This window comes from Balaenoptera ricei, chromosome 12 (genome assembly GCF_028023285.1).
Source record: "Balaenoptera ricei isolate mBalRic1 chromosome 12, mBalRic1.hap2, whole genome shotgun sequence".
NCBI lineage: Eukaryota > Metazoa > Chordata > Mammalia > Artiodactyla > Balaenopteridae > Balaenoptera > Balaenoptera ricei.
In genome coordinates, this window is record NC_082650.1 from 94,159,898 (window position 1) to 94,182,872 (window position 22,975).

The following is a 22,975-nucleotide window of genomic DNA, read 5'->3' on the forward strand; positions in this document are numbered from 1 at the left end:
CTGTTTAATAGTAGTGCTGTAGATTACAAGCATGAGTATGTTGGCTCCCCACTGAGAACCCTCGGACTACTTGACATATCCTCACCTCTCTGAGAGGTTCCACTAGTTTACTGTGTTCAGAGTCTAGAGATGCTTAGAAAAGGGAGGGATTAGAGCCTGACTGAATAGAAGTCATCTCTCATGAGTTTAGGGCCCATGAGGTAGCCTAGAAAAAGGTATCTTTGAAGCAGAGATCCTCAATAATGCATGGTGCCTGGGTAAAGATAATTATGACTAACATCTATTTAGTACTTACTACGCATCAAGCACTGCTTGTCCGACTTAACAGTGCAACCAGGAAATTTGTCGGCTGCACCTGTAATGTCAACTACTTGATAAACATTTCTAAACAGGTTGGTAAACAGCTGCTGACAAGAGTCCCTTGAAGGTACCCCAATCCTCTGAACTTCTATAGCTCTCCTACTGTTTCCCTGGGACCCTTATACCTCTCCATAATCCATCTACTAAAGAATTAACACCTGGTCCTGCAGGGACCCTCTAGAATCCTGTCCTGGCTTCCCAGCACCCCAGCAATGATTCTGGGGCATTCTGACTGACCGTATTCATTAACAATGCGTTAAGCACTTGTGCTCTGGAGTCAATTTCCTGGGTTCGAGTCCTAGCTCTACCACTTACAAGATGTGTGGGCTAATTAGTCTTTCTTTGACTCAATTTTACTCATCTCTAAAATGGAGATGACAATGCATATATGTCAAATAGTTGTTCTGAGACGAAACGCAGAGAATTTAGAAGAGAGCTGACACATAGTAGGTAAAATAAAAATATTTGTTATTTTTATTATCTGTACTAATGGTTAAATATCTTGACCATCTGTACTAGCCACCACTGCTGGGGAAAAGATAGGTGGTCTCTGCTGCTATCATTGTGCCCAGGGCCTCTAGCACTGCTGAATATTCTGAACAACATTCCAGTCTTTTTGAGATCTGGCTATATGGGAATTGAGTATCTTTCTTTTCTTCTTTACTACCTACTTTATACTTTAAATTGATTGCCAACATTTAAAAAATCATAAAATTTCAAATGAAAATCCAGATTTCTGGCATTCCTTGGAAATTTGGAAAACTGACATCACTAGGGCCACATTTTGTCATGGCAACTATTGGCTAGAGCCACACGTTGGTTCCTTCCTTGGATGGATGTCAGCTCTGGTGTTCAGCATACAGCCCACTGAGTCTCTGTTACCGGCTCAGCATTGAGTTTGCTGCCTCTGAACTAGGATAGCCTAACTATATCTCTTTCTTTGTAACATGGGAACCTTCAACTTCAATAACAACACTTTATCGCCTATACTAGATTGTAAGAGTCTTTATGAAAGGGGCCATGTTTTATTTATTTTTATGTCTTTGACTTTACCTTACCCATAGTCCTCATTGTTTGGACTGATGAAGTTTAAGCTGATAGTGACTTAAGATGGTTTTAACCCTTATTCAGGAAAGAGTTATTAAAACACAATATAATTGTAGAAGAATATGTAACTGAGGGAGTTGAGTGAACAAATTTTTACAAGTCATACAGATAATCTTATAAAATAGAAGTGGAATTTCATCTAGTTCAGCTGTCCTCTATGGTGATTGGGAAGCTCCCCAGATAATTCCCATTCTTCCTTGGCAGTCATATGACCTTGAACAAATCATTTAACCCTGTTAAACCTGTTTCTGCCTTGGCAAAATGTAGGTGATAATAAATGTTCCCTGGAAGTTGTGAGTATTAAATAAGATATAACATATTGTTTGGTTATAAAAATACTTGTAAAATGTTAATATACTTTTGGGAATTGTACTTATAGCAGTGTTTACAGATGAAAATACCAAGGATCCAGAGGACTTGCTACTTAGTGGAAAAGTCAGAATTAGGACTCAAATCACATGAATCTTGACTAGTAGATTTTTTTACTGAAACATCATTCACATTGTAACTAAATGTAGTTAAGAGATTAAAGAGAATAAAAATACTTATTGGAGGTGAGGTAAATCAGGGATCCACTAAATTTGTTTGAACTATTATAGAAATGATCATTTTCATATATAAAGGAAAATCAAAGTACTGAACTAAATGTATTCTTCATTTGAAAAAAAATTGAGCATCTATTTTGGAGTCAGAGGCACATACTATGACAGTTCTAGGATTTTTATTGGTGAAATTCTCAGTTTAGGAACTCGATAAATTGTCCTTGTTTTTCTCTTAATAAACTTTCTCTTTTGGTCTGGTTTATATGAAGGCAGGTGAAAATTACTAAAATAAACATTCTCTGGGTTTGAGTCTCTGAAATTTAGGAAGCAGAATGGCATTTTGGAAACCAGAGGGCCTGTTTGCATCAATACTCTCTACTTTCCTTTCACTTTTGTGGCCTTGGGCAAGTTATTCAGAGTCTCACTTTTCTCATTTGTAGGATGGAGATTCTACCATCTTGAGGGTTATGCTGAAGAAATGTGCCTGACAGAGTGCTCAATTGTAGCACATTGTTATTTGGTTGCAGTTAGAGTTTGAAGCTGGAAGAAATCTTAAAATTTGTTTCATTTGATTCCATCAATCTGTGTATGAGAGGATCCCTAATGAATCAAACTAACACAAATATTAGTCTGCTCAGTTTCCTTTGAAATTTATGTAACTGGCCTAATACGTCATTTTCTAAAGACGACTTCTTAAAAATAACCAGAGACATGAATATGTAAAAACATTTACCAAAATTACAACTATATAATGTATATTTCTGGCAATGCAGTCTTAGAAATTGTGAATATATACAATAAGGCTAGTATGTCACTGTCAGAATCCTATCCAAAGTGCATAGGGAAAATTTACACAAATAGTTGAATAAAATTATTAACTACTAGAAAAAAATAAATGACTATAACAATAAATATCACCTGATCCAAATATAAGATTATCTGTAGTGAAAGACCACAATTTTCTAAAAAGTGAAACTTAAAATCACACAAGATGTTAAAAAAAAATTTCGTCCAACTTAAAAATTGCTTCAAAATTTAAAAGGCTAGATCTCACTTTAAGTGTTCTAACCATAATAAAATTTTAAAAAATTAAAGCATAATGTTGGTATTTAGTATACATTAAGTGCTTAATAAATATTAGTTCCTTGAAAAAAAATCACACAAAGATTTAACCTATGAAATATATCTTTTTAATAAACGTGGTAACAATAAGAACAATGTATCATAACTACATGTAGACACAAAACAGTTAAATTCATGTTTCTTCTTTTAGTCTTCAGAGATTGAATTGATTTAATTGACAAATGGTACAGCTGTACCCCAGCAACCACTCTGGACATGTATTTATAACTTGCCTCCAGGGATGGAAACTTCAGAAATAGCTCTTCAAAAAGAAACTAGCTCAAAACATTTTAGAATATAGTTTTTGACCCTGACCGTCTCACCTCAAACCACAATGAGGAGTTTTTAAAAAAAAAACATTAAAAATACCAGTGTCAGCATAATTCCCTCCAGGTTCATCCAAGTTGTTGCAAATGGCAAAACTTCATTTTTTATGACTGAATAATATTCCATTATATATATATGCCATATTATCCTTAGTGAAATAAGTCAGACAGAGAAAGACAAGTACTATATATTTTCACTTATATGTGGAATTAAAAAAAAAAGAACAAATACAACAAAACAGAAACAGACTCACAGATACAGAGAACAAACTACCAAAGGGGAGAGGTGTGGGGAGGGATGGGTGAAATAGGGGTAGATGATTAAGAGATACAAACTACTAGGTAGATAATAAATAAGTTACAAAGATGTAATGTGCAGCACAAGAAATATAGTCAATATTTTATAATAAATTTGTATGGAGTATACTCTATAAAAATATTGAATATTGTACACCTGAAACTAATATAATATTGTAAGTCAATTACACTTCATTAAAAAAAAAAACAGAAAAGTTGACTTGGTAGAAGTAATGACCCCTAAACAAAACTTAAAATAGAATCTGTAGTCAGTACATTATGATGTGCATAGAGTATCAAGCCACTTGAGTAGAAAATAATTGATTCTTTTAAAAATTATTTCAGTGAATTAAAAATAAAAGTGGATAATGAAAAAAATCAATGTCAGCTTTTTATTTTAAAAAATTCTTATTTATTTCAGTTGTGACTCAGGACTGCAAGGATGATTCTGTCCACTGATGGGGCAGAGACACCAGAGCTCTCCATCCCCAGCCCCTGCCTCACTGTCCAGCTCCCCGTGGGGAATTGCCCTTGACAGCTCTGTCAAGGGATCCTGTCAAAGATTATAACTAGAGTGTTGAAGTTAGGTTATTTTGTTTTGATATGTTTTTCTTTAGGTTTTCCCAAGCTATAAAACAGTTTGAGCATGACATTGTTTCACATACATAAAATACAGTCACAAAATAGAATTTTATGAAAGCATGTGCTTTTTTGAAGTAAATATTGATGCAATTAGGATGAGGGTAAGAAGAGGAGAATCTAATTCCTTAGGTATAATACTTATGTCTCTGGTCAAAAACATTAGAGATCCTAAAAAAAGAGAGAGAGAAATTATAAAAGAGGGCTTTTTAAAGCTAAAATGGGCTTGGTAAAATTACTTAAGAATAAATAATGCAAAATATCCCAGAGTAAAAAATATAGAAAATCTTGACTAGGGCAAGATTTTAATTTATTTGGTGATATTTTTTGTACCACATATAAAAGGAGATACAGAAAATCCATCCTGTCAGCAGAATGTTGAGCCTCTTAATTTTGAATTATTCAAGTGGATGTGGAAACAACAAAATTTACGTTGTTTTTAAAGTCAACTAGAGTCATTTTTATATCATCATTTTTTCTTGACCTCCAAATTTCATTGTATGCGTGATCTGTTATTTGACTTTTTGTTTATTAATTATTACAGGACACCAGAGATGAAGGTAATGAGACTAAAGCCAGCAGGATGAGTAAATTAAGAAAGACAAGAAAGGAAGACACTAAACTACATATTTTTCCAACTGAAATAGGAGAAGTGGATATACCCAACTCAAAAGGTATCTTGCTACTATGATCCCTCAAGAATACGTAGTCAAAGACAATCTCCATTTGGTCTTTTCTTCATAAAACATTTTTCTTCTCTTCTATGGGAGAAGCAAAGAAAGAAAGAAAATTTATTCCTACATAGGCAACATAAACGAAGGAAAATATAGGCTTGCAGTATAAATATATAAAAATAATAAGAATTTAAAGGGAGTAGAACTAGGAAAATAGTAGTGTGAACAAAAGAGTACAGAACAGAAGGAACATATATGTAAGAAGAGAAGAATATTTCTGCTCTGAGAATGAGTACAAAGATCATTACTGAGAGAGGCCACAATAAAGATGTGGATCAAGTTTTCATAACACATGTTGGAAGTCCAACTAGACTCCAGTGGATTTGAAACAGTGCTGAAACTAGGAGTTGATTTGGACAACAGTCTCAATTCTAGGAAGAGTGGTGTTCCAAGGCAGGGACAGTACAAATGGCCAGTGCATGGCAACAATAAAATGCAGTTAGGCTTTTGTAAACTTTATTATTGTTTTAAAATTATCTACAGAAAATGCAACCCCATATGGCTTAAAACCAGGGTGAACTACTCCCACTGCCCCTTATTTGGTATGTCACTGCCTAGGAATAAATTATTTTCTCAAGTATTCGTCTTTACATCATATTGAAAGACAGTTGAAAACAGTGCCAACATTTTTAAACATTTTTCTTTCTTTTTTTAAATAGACGTATAGTTGATTTATAATATTGTGTTAGTTTCAGGTGTACAGCAAAGTGATTCAGTTATATACGTTTTTTCAGATTATTTTCCATTATAGGTTATTACAAGATATTGAATATTGTTCCCTGTGTTATACAGTAAATCCTTGTTGTTTATGAGTTTTATATATAGTGATGTGTATCTGTCAATCTCATACTCCTAATTTTTTCCCTCCCCACTCTTCCTTTCCCCTTTGGTAACCATAAGTTTGTTCCTATGAAAACAGTTAAATCTACTACAGAAACCGTAAGTCCATTTCTGTTTTGTATATAGATTTGTCTTACTTTTTTAGATTCCACATATAAGTGATTATCATATATTTCTCCTTCTCTGTCTGACTTACTTCACCCAGTATGATAATCTCTAGGTCCATCCATGTTGCTGCAAATAGCAATATTTCATTTTTGGGGCTGAGTAATATTCCATTATATATATATCTATATATATATATCTATATATATAGATATATATATAGATATATATATATATATCACACATACCACACCTTCTTAAACCAATCGTCAGTTTATGGACACTTGGGTTGTTCCCATGTCTTGGCTATTGTAAATAGTGCTGCTATGAACATTGGGGTACATGTATCTTTTTGAATTAGAGTTTTCATCTTTTCTGGATATATGCCCAGGAGTGGGATTGTTGGAACATATGGTAGCTCTATTTTTAGTTTTTTAAGGAACCTCCATACTGCTTTCCATAGTGGCTACACCCATTTACATTTCCACCAAAGGTGTAGGAGGGTTCCCTTTTTTAATCTAGCATTTATTTGTAGACTTTATGGTGATAGCCATTCTGACTGGTGTGAGGTGATACCTCATTGTACTTTTGATTTGCATTACTCTAATAATTAGTGATATTGAGCATCCTTTCATGTGCCTGCTGGCCATCTGTATGTATTCTTTGGAGAAATGTCTATTTCATTTTGATAAAATGGCCATACTACCCAAAGCAATCTGCAGATTTAATGTGATCTCTATCAAATTACCTATGACGTTTTTCACAAAACTAGAACAAATAACTCTAATATCTATATGGAACCACGAAAGACCCAGAATTGCCAAAGCAATCCTGAGGAAAAAGAACAAAGCTGGAGGTATAACCATCCCAGATTTCAGACAATACCACAAAGCTACAATAATCAAAACAGCGTGGTATTGGCACAAAAGCATCATATAGATCAATGGAACAGAATAGAGAGCCCAGAAATAAATCCACACACCTAAGGTCAATTAATATTTGACAAAGAAGGCAAGAATATACAATAGAGAAAAAACAGTCTCTTCAGCAAGCAGTGTTGGGAAAGTTGGACAGCTGCATGTAAATCAATGAAATTAAAGCATTCTCTCACACCATATACAAAAATAAACTCAAAATGACTTAAAGACCTAAATATAAGACATGACACCATGAAACTCCTAGAAGACATGAATTGTAGCAATATTTTCTTACATCAGTCAATATTTTTTTAGGCCAAGGCAAAAGAAATAAAAGCAAAAATTAAAAAATGGTACCTAATCAAATTTAAAAGCTTTTGCACAGCAAAGGAAACCATCAACAAAACGAAAAGACAACATATGGAATGGGAGAAAATATTTGCAAACAATGAGACCAACAAGAGGTTAATATAAAAAATACACAAACAGTTCATAAAATTCCATATCAAGAAAACAAACAACCTAATCAAAAATGGGCAGAAGATCTTAACATTTTTCTTTATTTCTACAGAAAGGATTAGAAACCAAATGGTGTGTCACAAGTTGGGGGATACCAACAAACCAGTCATGGGACCTGGCTCTGCTGAATCTCATTTGCCAGAAGATGACAAGGACTCCAAAGATCAGACAATAGTGATAAAGCCATTGCCCCTCAAAGCATCAGCTAGCACTCCTGGTGGTGAATTTCACCCAAACTCCAGCTATACTGGTAAGGACTCTGGGACAAACTGGCATATGGGTCTAGTTGCTAATCCCAAATTTGTATTTGAATTAGTGATATTGTGTTGTTGGTTGAAGATGCTAGCCTGAAAGTCAGAACACTTAAAATAATTTATACACCTATCATTTATAAAATGCTTTACAGTTTTCTTTCCCCACTAGGTTGCTCATCTGGAAAATGGAGGGGTTGCAATGCATGATCTCTCAAGTTTTTTCTAAAAGTAAAATTGTTATTATTATTATTATTTTTTAGATTCTATTCCCATATAGGTCATTACAGAGTGTTGACTATTCACTGTGTTATACGGAAGATTCTTATTAGTTATCTATTATATATATATAGTATGTATATGTTAATCCTAATTTATCTCTCCCCCCTTTCCCCCTTGGTAAATGTAAGTTTGTTTTCTACATCTGTAACTCAATTTCTGTTTTGTTAATAGGTTCATTTGTACCTTTTTTTTAAGATTCCACATATAAGATGATATTTGTCTTTCTCTGCCCTTCATACTTCCCTCAGTATGACAATCTCTAGGTCCATCCATGTTGCTGCAAATGGCATTATTTTGTTCTTTTTAATGGCTAACATTTCATTGCACATATGTACCACATCTTCTTTAACCATTCCTCTGTTGATGGACATTTAGGTTGCTTCCTTGTCCTGGCTATTGTAAATAGTGCTGCAATGAACATTGGGGTGCATGTATCCTTTTGAATTATGGTCTTCTCTGGATATATGCTCAGGAGTGGGATTTCTGGATCATATGGTAGCTATATTTTTATTTTATTTTATTTTTTATATCTTTATTGGAGTATAGTTGCTTTACAATGTTGTGTTAGTTTCTGTTGTACAACAAAGTGAATCAGCTACAAGTATACATATATCCCCATATCCCCTCCATCTTGAGCCTCCTTCCCACCCTCCCTATGCCACCCTTCTAGGTCATCACAAAGCATCGAGCTGATCTCCCTGGGCTATGCAGCAGTTTCCCACTAGCCATCGATTTTACATTTGGTAGTGTATATATGTCAGTGCTACTCTCTCCCTTCATCCCAGCTTCCTGCTTCTCACCCCCCATGTTCTCAAGTCCATTCTTTACGTCTGTGTCTTTATTACTGCCCTGCCACTAGGTACACCAGTACCGTTTTTTTATATTCCATATATGTGCATTAGCATATGGTACTTGTTTTTCTGTTTCTGACTTACTTCACTCTGTATGACAGACTAGGTCCATCCACCTCATTAGAAATAACTCAATTTCTTTCCTTTTTATGGCTGAGTAGTATTCCATTGTATATATGTGCCACATATTCTTTATCCATTCATCTGTCAATGGACATTTAGGTTGCTTCCATGTCCTGGCAATTGTAAATAGGGCTGCAATGAACATTCTGGTACATGTCTCTTTTTGAATTATGATTTTCTCAGGGTATATGCCCAGTAGTGGGATTGCTGGGTCATATGGTGGTTTTATTTTTAGTATTTAAAGGAATCTCCATACTGTTCTCCATAGTGGCTGTATCAATTTACATTCCCACCAATAGCACAGGAGGGTTCCCTTTTCTCTACACCTTCTCCAGTATTTATTGTTTGTAGGCTTTTTTGACAATAGTCATTTTAACTGGTGTGAGGTGATACCTCATTGTAGTTTTGAGTTGTATTTCTCTAATAATTAGTGATGTTAAGCATCTTTTTATGTGCCTCTTGGACATCTTTATTTCTTCTTTGGAGAAATATCCATTTAGATCGTCCACTCATTTTTGATTGGATTATTTGGTTTTTTGATATTGAGCTGCATGAGCTGTTTGTATATTTTGGAGATTAATCCCTTGTTGGTCACTTCATTTGCAAATATTTTCTCCCAATCTGTGGTTTGTCTTTTCATTTTGCTTATGGTTTCCTTTGCTATGCAAAAGCTTTTAAGTTTAATTAGGTCCTATTTGTTTATTTCTGTTTTTATTTTCATCACTCTCAGAGGTGGATCAAAAAAGATCTTGCTGCAATTTATGTCAGAGAGTGTTCTGCCTATGTTTTCCTCTAAGAGTTTTTCAACATAGTTTTGGAAGTCTTAGCCATGGCAATCAGAGAAGAAAAAGAAGTAAAAGGAATCCAAATTGGAAATGAAGAAGTAAAATTGTCACTGTTTGCAGTTGACATGATACTATATATAGAAAATACTAAAGATGCTGCCAGAAAACTACTAATGCTCATCAATGAGTTCAGTAAAGTTGCAGGATACAAAATTAATATGCCCAAATCTCTTTCATTCCTATACACTAACAATGAAAGATCAGGAGAAATTAAGGAAACAATTCCATTTACATCAAGAATAATAAAATACTTGGGAGTAAACTTACCTAAGGAGGCAAAAGATCTGTACTCAGAAAACCATAAGATACTGATGAAAGAAATTGAAGATGACACAAACAGATAGAGAGATATACCGTGTTCTTGGATTGGAAGAACAAATATTGTCAAAATGACTATAGTACCCAAAGTAATCTATATATTCAAAGCAATCCCTATCAAATTACCAGTAGCATTTTTCACAGAATTAGACAAAAAATTTTACAATGTTATAAAGACACAAAAGACTCTGAATAGCCAAGGCTATCATGAGAAAGAAAAACAGAGGTGGAAAAATCAGGCTCCCTGACTTCAGACTATACTACAAAGCTACAGTAATCAAACAGCATGATACTGGCACAAAAACAGAAATATAGATCAATGGAAGAGGATAGAAACCCCAGTGATAAAGCCATGCACCTACGGTCACCTAATCTATGACAAAGGAGGCAAGAATATACAATGGGGAAAAGACAGTCTCTTCAATAAGTGTTGCTGGGAAAACTGGGTAGCTACATGGAAAAGAATGAAATTAGCACAATCTCCAACACCATACAAAAAAATAAATTCAAAATGAATTAAAGACCTAAATGTAAGACCAGATACTAAAAATTCTGTTATTCTAAATTTATGGGTTATCAATAGTAATATAGCTATTTTGGCCTATGAGTGTATTGGTCAAAAATCTCTGGGATCCAAGTGATAGAAATTAATTTTAAAATTATTTATTCCACATAGGAATCCACGATGAAAAGGTTGAACAAACAAGGTTTGGAAAGGTAGAAATATAGCAGGGTGTAAGGTTAGAGATACAGTGTCTATCAGGCTACTCTCACTTCTGAAACCAATTTCAAGATTGGGAGTTCCCTAAGACTAACCTTAGTTTTGATAATTAACTATAAGAACTCACAGAACTCACCAAAGGCTATTATCCTCAAAGTTATGGTTTATTACAATGAAAAAAATACAGATTAAATTCAATTAAGGAAAGGATTCATGATGAAGAGTCCAAGGAAGTTCTAAGCATGAGACTCCCACTTGTCCTCTGACACTGAAGTCATGGACAACACTATTTTCTTGGCACTGGTGTGTGACAATGTAAATGGAGTATTGCGAACCAGAGAAGCTCACCTGAGTCTTGGTGTGCAGGTCTTTATTGGAGCTCCAGCCATCTGGCCACACGGCTGACCTCACTCTCCAGCTCCACTGGGGTCAAGCTGATACCACATGACTCAATAATAAATGACATTGCTGGACTTTCTAGTGTGGCCAGAGACACAAGGAAAACAAAGGCACTCTTGTCAGGTAGGACATTCTAAGGCCTTAGAGATTACCAGTCAGGGCCAAGGGTAAAGGCCAGAGCTCTCTTTGGGCAAGGTTAAATTCTTTACTACACACAGGGCCTAAGAAGGACATAGAGCCTGAGAGTGAACACTCTCAGGACTCCATATATATTAATTTTCTGTTGCCACCATAACAAATTTAGCATTTTAAAAGAACACAATTCATTATCTTACAGTTCTGTACATTGGAAGTCTAGGTTTGCACAGCTGATTTCTCTGCTTCAGGTATGTCAAGGCCAAAATCAAGGTGTTGGCCATCTTAGTTCTTACCCAGAGATTCTAGGAAACAATACACTTCCAAGATCATTCACATTGTTGGGAGAATCCAGTTCCTTGCAGTCATAGGACTGAGGTTCCTGTTTCCTTGCTGGCTGCCAGCTGGAGTGGCCCTTAGCTCCTGGAAGCCTTTGGTTCTGTATCTCTGAGCCAGTAGTGCCTCCGATATTTCTCATGTTTGGAATTTCTCTGAATTCCTCGTCTTCCACACCTCTTTTCTGCCTACAGCTGGAGAAAGTTCTCTGCTTTTAAGGGCTCACCTGAATAATACAAGACAATGTCCCTGTTTTAAGGTCCATAACCTTAATTACATCTGCAAAGTCCTGTTTGCCCTGCAGTTTAACGTATTCTACATGTTCCACGGTTTAGGGTGTCAACATCCTCGGGGGCAATTCATACCATCTCTCATGTCTGCATTTCTCCGTGGCTTCATGAATGTCTCTTTCTGTGTTTGGCTTCATGAATTTCTCCATGAAGTGAAGAACATGAGCACCAACAGCCTCCAAGCATCAGGGACTATCAATACAAATGCCACAGGGGCCAGGCAGATAATGCCAGTGAGTGAGGTGTGCTGGTGAGAAAGTAGTGAGTGCTACTCACTCAGAGACCACATGGCTTGCAAAGCTGTGAATATTTACTATCTGGCCATTTACAGAAAACATTTGCCAACCCATGAATTAGAAGATGCATACATACCCCATTTGAAGGCCACCTCAGAGTTCCAGCCAATGGTTGCTGCAGAGAAATGTTCACCCAGTGTTGCCAAATCTTTCTCTTTTTTCAAGAGAAGGTTGAACTCAAGATTTTTATACGAAATTTTCTGATATTTAAGTGTTAACTAATTTAAAAAATTTCCAAACACTGGGAAGGCTAATGAGAAAACATCTGCTGATTACACTGGCTCTTTCACAGTTTGTGACCTTTGTTTTATATAGTTTCAGCCATAAAAGAGAAATGGAATTTACCATTATTTAATCTCAAGTCAAAATATCTGAGAAAAGAACTGTGTCATGAGCTCTCTTCTCACCAATCAACTATGCCTAGGGGTGTGGGTATAATTATTGATTGATTCAACTTGATTAATTCACAGTCTTCTTCTTTGGCCCAGGGCTAGATTTTTTACAGGCCCCAAGTACCAGAAAGTTTACAACTCCAAACAAACCACCAATAAATAATTTCAAAATAAATATAAAAATAAATCTCCAAAATAAGTGTAAGGAATTTCAATGTGGTATTTTCTTCTCTGTAATAACTACTTTGAATTTATTAAAAATGTATTTTTTCAAAGAATAGCTCCCCCCACCCTCACCTTTTATTGTTTTTGCTTTTGTCCCGGCTTTTATACCAGGTTATTCTGCCACCCGCATTTTCCAATACTGCTGGGCTAATGTGATGTGGCCAAAGGTGGGGTCACATCTGCATTAACAGTGTGGCTCTCAGAGCAGCCAGGTCGATGAAGGAAAGGAATATGGCAAACATCCCTAAGCTGAATGTATTACAGAGTGTACTCTCAAAGGCACTTTTCCTCTTTTGAAATGAGTTTTCTGAAAGCCCAAACACCTATTTAACTTACCTTTTATAAGTGACCATGGCTTGTTCTCTGTAACTGAAATATGTCCTCATTGTCATGGAACATGGATATTTCTCCAAGACTTTCTAGCTGTTATAGAGCTTTGAGATTTGCTTGGTTTTTCATGTTTTCTTATTTTTCACCTTAAAAACTCACAGTCATAAAACTTCCTCTATAAAAGCACATTGATTTAATTTATTAGCTCTCTAAGGAGATGGGAAAGGAGAGCACATCTCAGGAGCCACAGTATAAGAAAAACAAATGAGCCCATGAACTGGCAAATATCTGTCTGCTCTTCTATCATACACATGTATGCTCTATCATACACATCTGGGAAGGGCTGAACAAAAGGTTTAATTGTAACTAAGAAGTGCAATTTATTTGAAGAAAAGAAAGTCAGAAAATTCAGATTAGTTGATGCTATGAAAATGAAATTTGATTGAATAGGACTCTCATATTTGGTGAAAGAATTAAACTTTTAAATGAAAATTTGATACTTAGGATACATATCAAAATATGTGATGCCAATTTTTACTTTTTAATTAGACAAGGTCAAATCACATGATGTATTAATTACTTAACTAAATAATTAAATCACATTAATTATTAAATTATTAAAGGAATAGCCAGTGAGTGCCTATGATATGCCTGTACTGCTTGGAGGTACTGGGGATACAATAGCAAGTAAGTAAATACATAATAAGTAAGCTCTCCTGGAGCTAACATGTAAGTGGTGAAAGACAGTAAACATGTATTACACAACATGGCAGGTGGTGATTAGGACCCTGAAGAAAATGGAAACTGGTCAGTATATTATTATGGGCTGAATTGTGTCTCCCCAGAATTCATATGTTGAAGTTCTAACCCCTAGTACCTCACAATGTGACTGTATTTGAAGACAGAGTTTTAGAAGAGGTAATTAATGTTGAATGAGTTCTGTAGAATGGGCCTTAATCCAATATGACTGGTGTCCCTATAAGAAAAGATTAGGAAACACACACACAGAGGGAAAACCATGTGAAGAAGATGGCCATCTACAAGCCAAGGAGAGAGGTCTTCAGAAGAAAACAATCAATCCTGCTGACACCTTGGTCTTGGACTTCTACTCTCCAGAACTGTAAGAAAATAAATTTCTGTTTAAGCCTCCTGGTCTATGGTATTTGTTATGGCAGCCCTAGCAAACTAATATATACACTCACTGTCCAGCCATAGTGCAACTTGGTGACGTTAGAGAGAATCAGTGGTTGGGCCTGTCCACATTGTGATCAAATATCACAGAAATAATACTTCAGATGATTGTTTTTTTCCCCAGCACTTTCACCATGATAAGTTATCCCACCCTTGCATTTGGTGGCATGTTTATTGTCTATAGTTTCCTCACTCAATAATATAAAGCTCTCTAAGGGTGCCCAGCCTTTTTCTGGCTGCCCCTATATGTGCAGTATAAATAGTATGTGGTAACAAAAAAAAAAAAAAATCTATATTGAGTGGATAAACCTTTTTCTTATTTTAAAATAGCACACATTTATTGTAGTAACTGTAGAAGATACAGATAAGGCAAAGAACTAATGATTACCTGTGATTGTATTATTGGTGAACTAGTAAAATGACTATACCTTTAATAGGAAATGTCTTCTGATTTTTTTATGTTATTAATATATTTATGGTTTACATGTAATTGCTTATTACGTTTAGAATACTGATTATCTAAAATTTTCCATATTTTAAAATGCCTATCAATTTTATTTTCTTTAAGGAGAATTATTCATCTTGGGTAGAACACCCAATACTTCAGAATAAGTTTGGGAACACAGCAACTGCTAATTTGGCATAAAACACTGTAACTGCTACAGCTTAATTGTTTCTGTTAAATGGAAGGTAGTTATAAAGCCTATGGAGCATCAGAGCAGCCAAATTTATCAGTGACGGGACAGCATCCCTAATATATTTGCATAGGTAGAACCAGTCATTTGATTTCCACATACTTCATGTACTTAAAATCTACTTAATCTGTGTTTTTAAACTGTCAATCTTTATGTTTTAAAAGCCTAATTATATCTCAAAAAATGATACTCAAGCATCACTTTAAAATTACAGCTGTTCAACATCACTGATGCGACAGATTGATGGGTATTCAGATTCAGACATGATCATGGTACCATTTACCAGGGTGAGAGTAATTGTGCTTACCTGACGCATTTAAGAAACATTGATATGGTGCTTACTGTCTGCCAAGAACTGTTAAATAACTTGTTTAATCGTCATAACAAGCCTATGAAATAGGTAATATTGTGTCAGTGAGAAAGCTGAGGCACATAAGAAAGCTGAGATAAGAAAAGTTGCAAGGGCAAAGGCAGGATTTGTAGGGAGGCAGATGAGCTTCAGGGTTTGTGCTGAATGACTACAATCTGCTGCGTCTCCTAAAAGTCAGACAGTAGCCAACATCTATAATGTGTACTGTGTTCCTGATCCTTCTCTACACTTTAGATACATTCAGTCATTTTATGGCATTGAGCCACCCACCGAGAATCAAAAGGTCTGGGTTCCAGTTTCAATTTTGTTGATGGACTGAGAGCATGATTCAGGGAACCTGGTTGTACTTCTCTGGGACTTAAGCTACTGAGTTGGTTGAATTAGATGTTATCTCCAGTCTCTTCTAACTCTAGAGTTTTAGAATTTGTAGACTATCTTAAAAGTCTTGAAAAAAACTTTTTAAAAAGTTTTCTAGTTTTTTAAAATAGAGTACTCAGTCTAGATTTTTCATCTCCTATACTCTCATTCTTGAAAAACACTTTTATATGCTCATTTGTACAAATTTTAAATTTGACAGAGATGTAGATGTCTTAGATTCAGATGCCATTATAAAGATATAAAGCCCTTTTGGCAAAGAAAATGAAACAAAAAAGCAAACCCACAGAAAATAAAAACAAGCAAATAATTTTACCTTTAATCATACAGGAACTTTTTATTTGGGTAAAACCAGTTAGTTCAAGAAGCTCAAAGTCTTTTCGATGATACTCATCTATATACAGCCTTATATGGTGCCAAAGCAGTGATGTAAAAATATTCTAATTTCCATAAGCAAAGACATTTTCAGTAAGTGCTTACATATAATATTGCTATTTACTTAAGCAAATAGAGTTAACCTTCACCTCGTCCCAGATGATAATCTCTTAGACTGTTTAGAGACAATGTTCTCAGGAATAAGCCAAAGACATGGAAACATATGATGCTTTTGTTAATGATCATAATGACTAATTCACTATTCTCTAGCCTCATTTTACTTCGCAGTTCATCATGATCTAATGATTTAGACCATTTTTTATTTTACAGATAACACCAGGGACAGCACTCAAATTCCTACTGCACCTCAACTCTCCTCTAGAATGAAACACATTAAAGAAGAGATGACCAAAAACCACCTTCAGTTTGTGCGATTTGAAGCAACAGACCTCCATGGTGTGTCCAGGTCTAAGAGTATCCCTGCACACTTTTTCCAAGTGAGTTTTGCAAGTAGAGTTATGATTGAATATAATTTCATTCAATTCATTTGCAAGCAAATGGTCCTTATTGCTCTTTCTTATTTTATTGTAATCTATACAGCAATTCTAGTTGAAAACCAATCATTCATTTTGTTTCTTCCCTTGCCACTCCCCAGACACATTATTGTTCCCCTAAGAGCTGAATGTGTACTTTCAGCTCCCAAACAGCAATTCATTTACCCAATATAAAACTAATTAAAACTGGTAATTTTCATCCTTCTGCCTTGAATAATTTCACTCCTTTTTTCTCTTATTGCAATTATGAAGATTATAATTTGTTTGATATGAGAAAATTACAACAGAAGACCCAGGAGTAAATACAAAGAGAAAAAAAAAGATTAAATAGAATTTGCTAGATAAAAAGCATATCCCTTTTAGCTTCTAATTCTGATAAGAATATATCCTATTTTTGTTGGATGACAATAAATATTATTAAGTTCTCAAAAATAGTGATATCAAGAAATACAATATTTTTAGATATGTTTTGAGATTTTCTGAGTATTTTTCAGTTTATGTCATGTATTGACTTTAATAACTGACTTACTGTGTTACTGAAACATCATTTCTTAGGAAGGGACATCAGTATTATATACAAAAGTATGAAAATTAAGCATCCTCTAAGATTATTGTTTAAATATATCTTACTTATTACTTCAACATCAAATTGTAATTTTTCTCATTTGCTTTATATTGGGAAAAACTGGGCATCTTCAAAACACTTTTTAAAGAATTCCAAAAGATTCAAATCTGTTTCTTCAAAAATTCTTTAGATCTGACTGCACACACACACACACACACAAACACACACACACGAAGTTTATGTATATAGGTCCTTGAGTAGGTTGAAAATTAAGCAGGCACTGAATAAACAGTGCTTGACTTACTCAACTTTACTACTGGTAAAAGCAGATTTGGATCATCCAGGTCAAATGGCACTTGGATGCCAGGAGCGAAGCGAAGGAGGAAGTGGCTCACTGGCACCTGCAGAAGAGTCGCTTCTGCAAGCATCAGCCCCTCCTCGTTAGCCACGCTGTTTGAGATTTGGAAGTAATATAACAAACAATTTGGCTTGCAGAATGTGAGTAGGTTTTGTTAACCTCACGGTGTTCACTGACATCATAGGAACCAAACTTTACAGTCAGCTTTTTCTCCACCCATTAATGGAAACGTCAACACATGAAACCTTATTGATATTCCCACTGCACAATTTCTACATTTTTATGTATCTGTTCAACTTTATAACTTCATTATTTCCATGTTGTATGGCTCATAGAAAAGTTAAATAAAAGCTAAATCCATTGAACCCAAGAGGTATTTGACTAGAAAGTGCCTTAGCAATCATCTATTCTAACACTTCTGTTTCACAGATATGGAGGTTGAGGCACATAACATAGTTCTGTGACCTGCTTAACTTCACACAAGGAATTAATGACAGAGGACTGCTGACTTGAAGGCTGCAACATTTTGGAAACTATAACATAGGTCCACATTCACAGGCAAGGTTTCTGGAACTCTGAGCCTGTGAGGTACTTTGTTCGTTAGTGGGTTGTAAAGGTGAGTGAAGAGAGAAGTGCAGTGGTCAGCAGTCCTGGCTCCTCTGTCCTGTGTGTCCCGGGTGTGACAACAGTCAACTCTCTGAGAAAGAGTGAGAATTCTTTACTGTAGACTTTGGAGAGTCAGTTACCTGTGGGGATTACAATAGAATAAGCCAAAATAAAGGCTTATCTGAAGTGTTAGCCACTATGCCACACAATAAAAAGTGCTTTAAAAATACTTTTGGTTATGAGCAGTTCAAATAATTTTGTTAGGTTTTACCTTTGTCATTTGCTATAGATATTTTCTTTATCATTATAGCTTTTCTTTTTTTTTTTTTTTTTTCACACACACACACTGTATTTTATTTTTACAAGAGATAAATAGACTGACACCAAGCATTGTACATGGATGACCACAACAAAAGCAACAATGATTGCAATTACGAAACATGAAACACACTCATACTATGTCATAATATTGACATTCAGTCCAGTAATCCTCCACTGTAACAGCTCCTTTACTTTGCAGTGAAAATTGATTTGTATATTCTTTGCCTCTGAGTCCTTGTCGAATTTTTTTTTTTTTTTTTAAATTCAGACAGAAAGTCACAAAAATTATACTCATCCTCATCAGTTCACTCAACTCATAAAAGTGCTAACAAAAGATCAAGATGAAAAAAAAAATTAATTACATGGGACTGAGCTTTTCTTTATGAGTGCTGTTTTCATGAACATGAGCATATAGAGTCTCCAAGGCTAAAGCTATTAAGACTTGTTTATAAATTACCTTTGGGAGTTTTATTTTAAACTATTTAAAATTTATCTGATATTAAGCTAGCTTTAACCAACAGATGTTAAACATTTTTTCTCATTCTCCCACTCCCACCCCCCACCTTTTTGTTTGTTTTCAAGTTTCAAAACTTGATTTCTCTATCCTTTAACTTCTTTAGGAAAAAGTGATCCATGGCGTTTGCATGCCCCGAGGTTATCTTGAATTGATACCAAATCCTAAGGACAAGGAAGTGGATCACATAAGAGCAACATGTTTTAATAGTGACATAGTCCTGATGCCAGAGTTATCGACCTTCAGAGTTTTGCCGTGGGCTGAGAGGACCGCAAGGGTGATCTGTGACACGTTCACTGTGACTGGCGAGCCTCTGCTGACTTCCCCAAGGCACATCGCAAAGAGGCAGCTGAGCCGGCTGCAGGACTCTGGTTTCTCCCTGTTCTCTGCCTTCATCTATGATTTTTGCATTTTTGGTGTACCTGAAATCATCAATTCAAAGACCATATCTCTTCCTGCTTCAGCATTGCTAAATGATCACGACCAGCCCTTCATCCAGGAACTCGTGGATGGTTTGTATCACACTGGGGCCAATGTTGAGAGCTTTTCCTCCTCTACCAGGCCTGGCCAGATGGAAATCTGCTTTCTGCCCGAATTTGGCATCAGTTCAGCTGATAATGCATTTACCTTTAGAACAGCTGTCAAAGAAGTGGCAAGGAAATATAATTACATCACTAGCTTTTTCATCGAGACTGGATTCTGCAATTCAGGAATTTTGTCTCATAGCCTCTGGGATGTCGATGGAAAGAAAAACATGTTCTGTAGCAGTTCTGGAATTGAGCAGCTCACGATCACTGGGAAAAAATGGTTGGCAGGTCTCTTGAAGCACTCTGCTGCTCTCAGCTGCTTGATGGCTCCTGCTGCTAGCTGCCGGAGGCGCTATTTCAAGGAGAGTAAAGACCTGAAGGGGAGTGTGCCGACAACGTGGGCATACAACGATAACAGCTGTGCCTTTAATATCAAGTGCCATGGCGAGAAAGGCGCCAGAATAGAAAATAAACTGGGCTCAGCCACGGCAAACCCTTACCTGGTGCTGGCCGCCACTGTGGCTGCAGGCTTGGATGGACTTCAGAGAAACGATGGTGTTTTGGCTGCTCCACAGGACAGCACAGACCTTCATCCATCCAAACTTTCTGAGATCCCTTTGAAACTAGAAGATGCCCTCATGGCACTGGAGGAAGATCAATGTCTGAGACAGGCTCTAGGGGAAACTTTTATTCGATATTTTGTTGCCATGAAGAAATATGAGTTGGAAACTGAAGAAACAGATGCTGAGAGAAATAAATTCTTAGAGTATTTTATTTAGTGTGAAACCCTTAACTATTCCTTTAGCGATGTGAGTTTTACTTAAGTAGTTGATCTGTCAGGAAGAAAAGATTGGATTTTTGCAACAACAACAAGACTACAAATGCTTTCTCTCTTTTTTGTCCCCATGGAGTATTTGACAGATGAAGTGGGGTTGCTGAGAGGATTCTGATTCAGAAACAAACAATAAAGTTGTGGTGCAGCTGTGACATGAAAACCCACCAAACCTTGTCACTTGGTGGTCATTGCCTCTGCGTATGTTGACCTAGATACGAATATTCAGTTTTGTGGGAGCAACAAATATATTCACACAATTAAAAAGACTTAAGAATTAGAATGCAAAATTTAAATGACTAAAAAAAACGAAATAATTTCAATTATACACATCGGTTGTGACTGCCAGGAAAATAAAGATATTCGCTAATATAATCTCACTCATCAAGGCATTCTGAGGGCCTATTTTGCAAGCATCATTGTAATGCCTCTAAAGGATTTAATTAAGTTTTACAAAAATTTGTCATGATGACAAGTTAGCAGAAGTTTTCACATATGTCCCTTCTCTTTCTACCCTTTGTCACCAGATCCTAAAAGGCCAAGGAATTTCAAGGCTGTAATGTCCACAAGAAACAAATGCACAAGAAATAGATTTTGAGCTGGGAACAATGAGGTCAAATATTTAAAAGGAGTGAAAATGTTTCTTTCAACAGTATCTCATATAGAAGCAGAATTCATAAAATACAGATGGAATGAGGATGGGTCGCGGTGGCTGGGCTCTTCCTGGTTTATACCAGTCTTTGAAACTGGAGATTTCAAAGATACCTCTAGTGCTTTGTGGAGCGTGAGAACAACTGCCTTGATAACCAGGGCAATGCTTTCAGCTAAAATTGTCTTTAAATTACTGAGTGTTCTGCCCACAGAAGTTGGTATCTCCCCAGAGAATCTTAAATGTTCTAGACGTTTGTGTGAATGAGATACTATTGTAACTATCACCAAAGTTTAGCTTCCTTTGGGAGGAAATTCAAAATCCACTTACTAGCAAATAAAAACCCTATTCCACTGCTTAGAATCAAATAGGAGATTTTATGTTCAATTAAAACCAACTGTGGTCTCAGTTGAGAGAGCAAACACACAGGCACAGGATTAGAATATGGCTCAGATCCTCCTAATTCAAATCCATGGTACTCAGTAGCTTTAATACTGAAAGTCAGCCCGTCTTCTTCTAATTGCTCAGCCTCTTTCCTTTGAGCAGGAGAAGTATGTTTGGATACATAAGAATAAGATTTTTTGGGTGGATTAAGAGGTAGAGAGAATGGTAGTGTAGGGTGTGTGGAGAAGGAAAGGAAAATGCAAGAACACTCCAGAGAATGAAACCCCATGCATTCTATGGGGGAGGAGCTTACTGATTGTCTCCCTGTCTTTATTCTCCCCTCCATTCTCAATAGTGACATATAAACATGTCTGGGGTTTCATTGTGGCTGAGTGTGGTCGTGTTATTAGGTTCAGGCCAAAGAAATGCAAGTTGAAGTGTTGTATGGAAGCTCTAGGAAACTTCCTTCAAGGACAATTCTCCGTTCCCCGTCCTTTCCCCATCCTTCTGCCCTCACCTTCCTGCCGACTAACCTGCAGGTGATATGGCTAGAGTGACACACTGAGGAATGGAGCTGCACAGGGTAGTAATGGGGTGGATGTTTTGTCCTGTGGGCAGAGCATGCTTTGCCCACATTCAGATTTTTACTTCTATCTCCTTTAAGGCACTGTGAGTTTGGGTCTTTGTTACTTGGACAAAAGTGTGAGTGTGATTGTATGTGTGTGTGTGCATGTGTGTGTGTGTGTCTAAGTGTGTGGGGGGAAATTTTGAGGGATTTGGGGATGAAAGAATAAAGGTAAAAGAACCAGTGAAAGATCACCTCCTCAACCTTTCTAGTCTAGGAGAATCTGAATTAGAGGGATTCACACATGCAAAAAAGTTACATTGTCACCCACCCTAACAGAGCTGTATAGACCTGTACAACAAAGAGTGTTGCCCACCCTTCAGTTCTACAAGGATTGAGTCTTTAGCCACTGCAGTCACCGACCAACAGTGTACCCCAGAAGGAATTCAGGATGAAAAACAGGATGAAACGTGCTTTGGAAAAACAGGCCTTTAGACAGTTAGATGCATATCTGAGGAAGAATTTTAATGAACCCAGATTCTTGTATCTTCCCATGCATAGAAAAGCACTAAAATCATTAACTGAACTACCTGTTCATTGTGACTAGAGGTAATCTTTTACTGAGATGTATGCTTGGTTGACTGCACTTATTCCTTAGCCCAAAGTCATGTATATCCTGGCTCCTTCCCTACCTCTTTGGAGCACTTCCCCAGAGCTGTCTGAGAGGCTGTCTCCCAGGCTATAGTCCACAGTAAGACCCTGAATAAAACTTAAACTCACAGATGTTGCATT

General features: G+C 36.2%; 1 protein-coding gene across 1 annotated transcript in view; it reads left to right on the plus strand.

Moving 5' to 3' along the window:
- The window catches only part of LGSN (lengsin, lens protein with glutamine synthetase domain), a 113,784-nt gene extending 93,252 nt beyond the window's left edge, over positions 1-20,532 (plus strand). Inside the window, exons 2-6 of the mRNA XM_059941651.1 lie at positions 1,847-1,902; positions 4,938-5,067; positions 7,561-7,758; positions 16,639-16,805; positions 19,333-20,532. Coding sequence (XP_059797634.1) covers positions 1,847-1,902; positions 4,938-5,067; positions 7,561-7,758; positions 16,639-16,805; positions 19,333-20,532 — 1,751 coding nt within the window. The remainder of the gene's footprint in view (positions 1-1,846; positions 1,903-4,937; positions 5,068-7,560; positions 7,759-16,638; positions 16,806-19,332) is intronic.
- Positions 20,533-22,975: the final 2,443 nt, after the last annotated feature.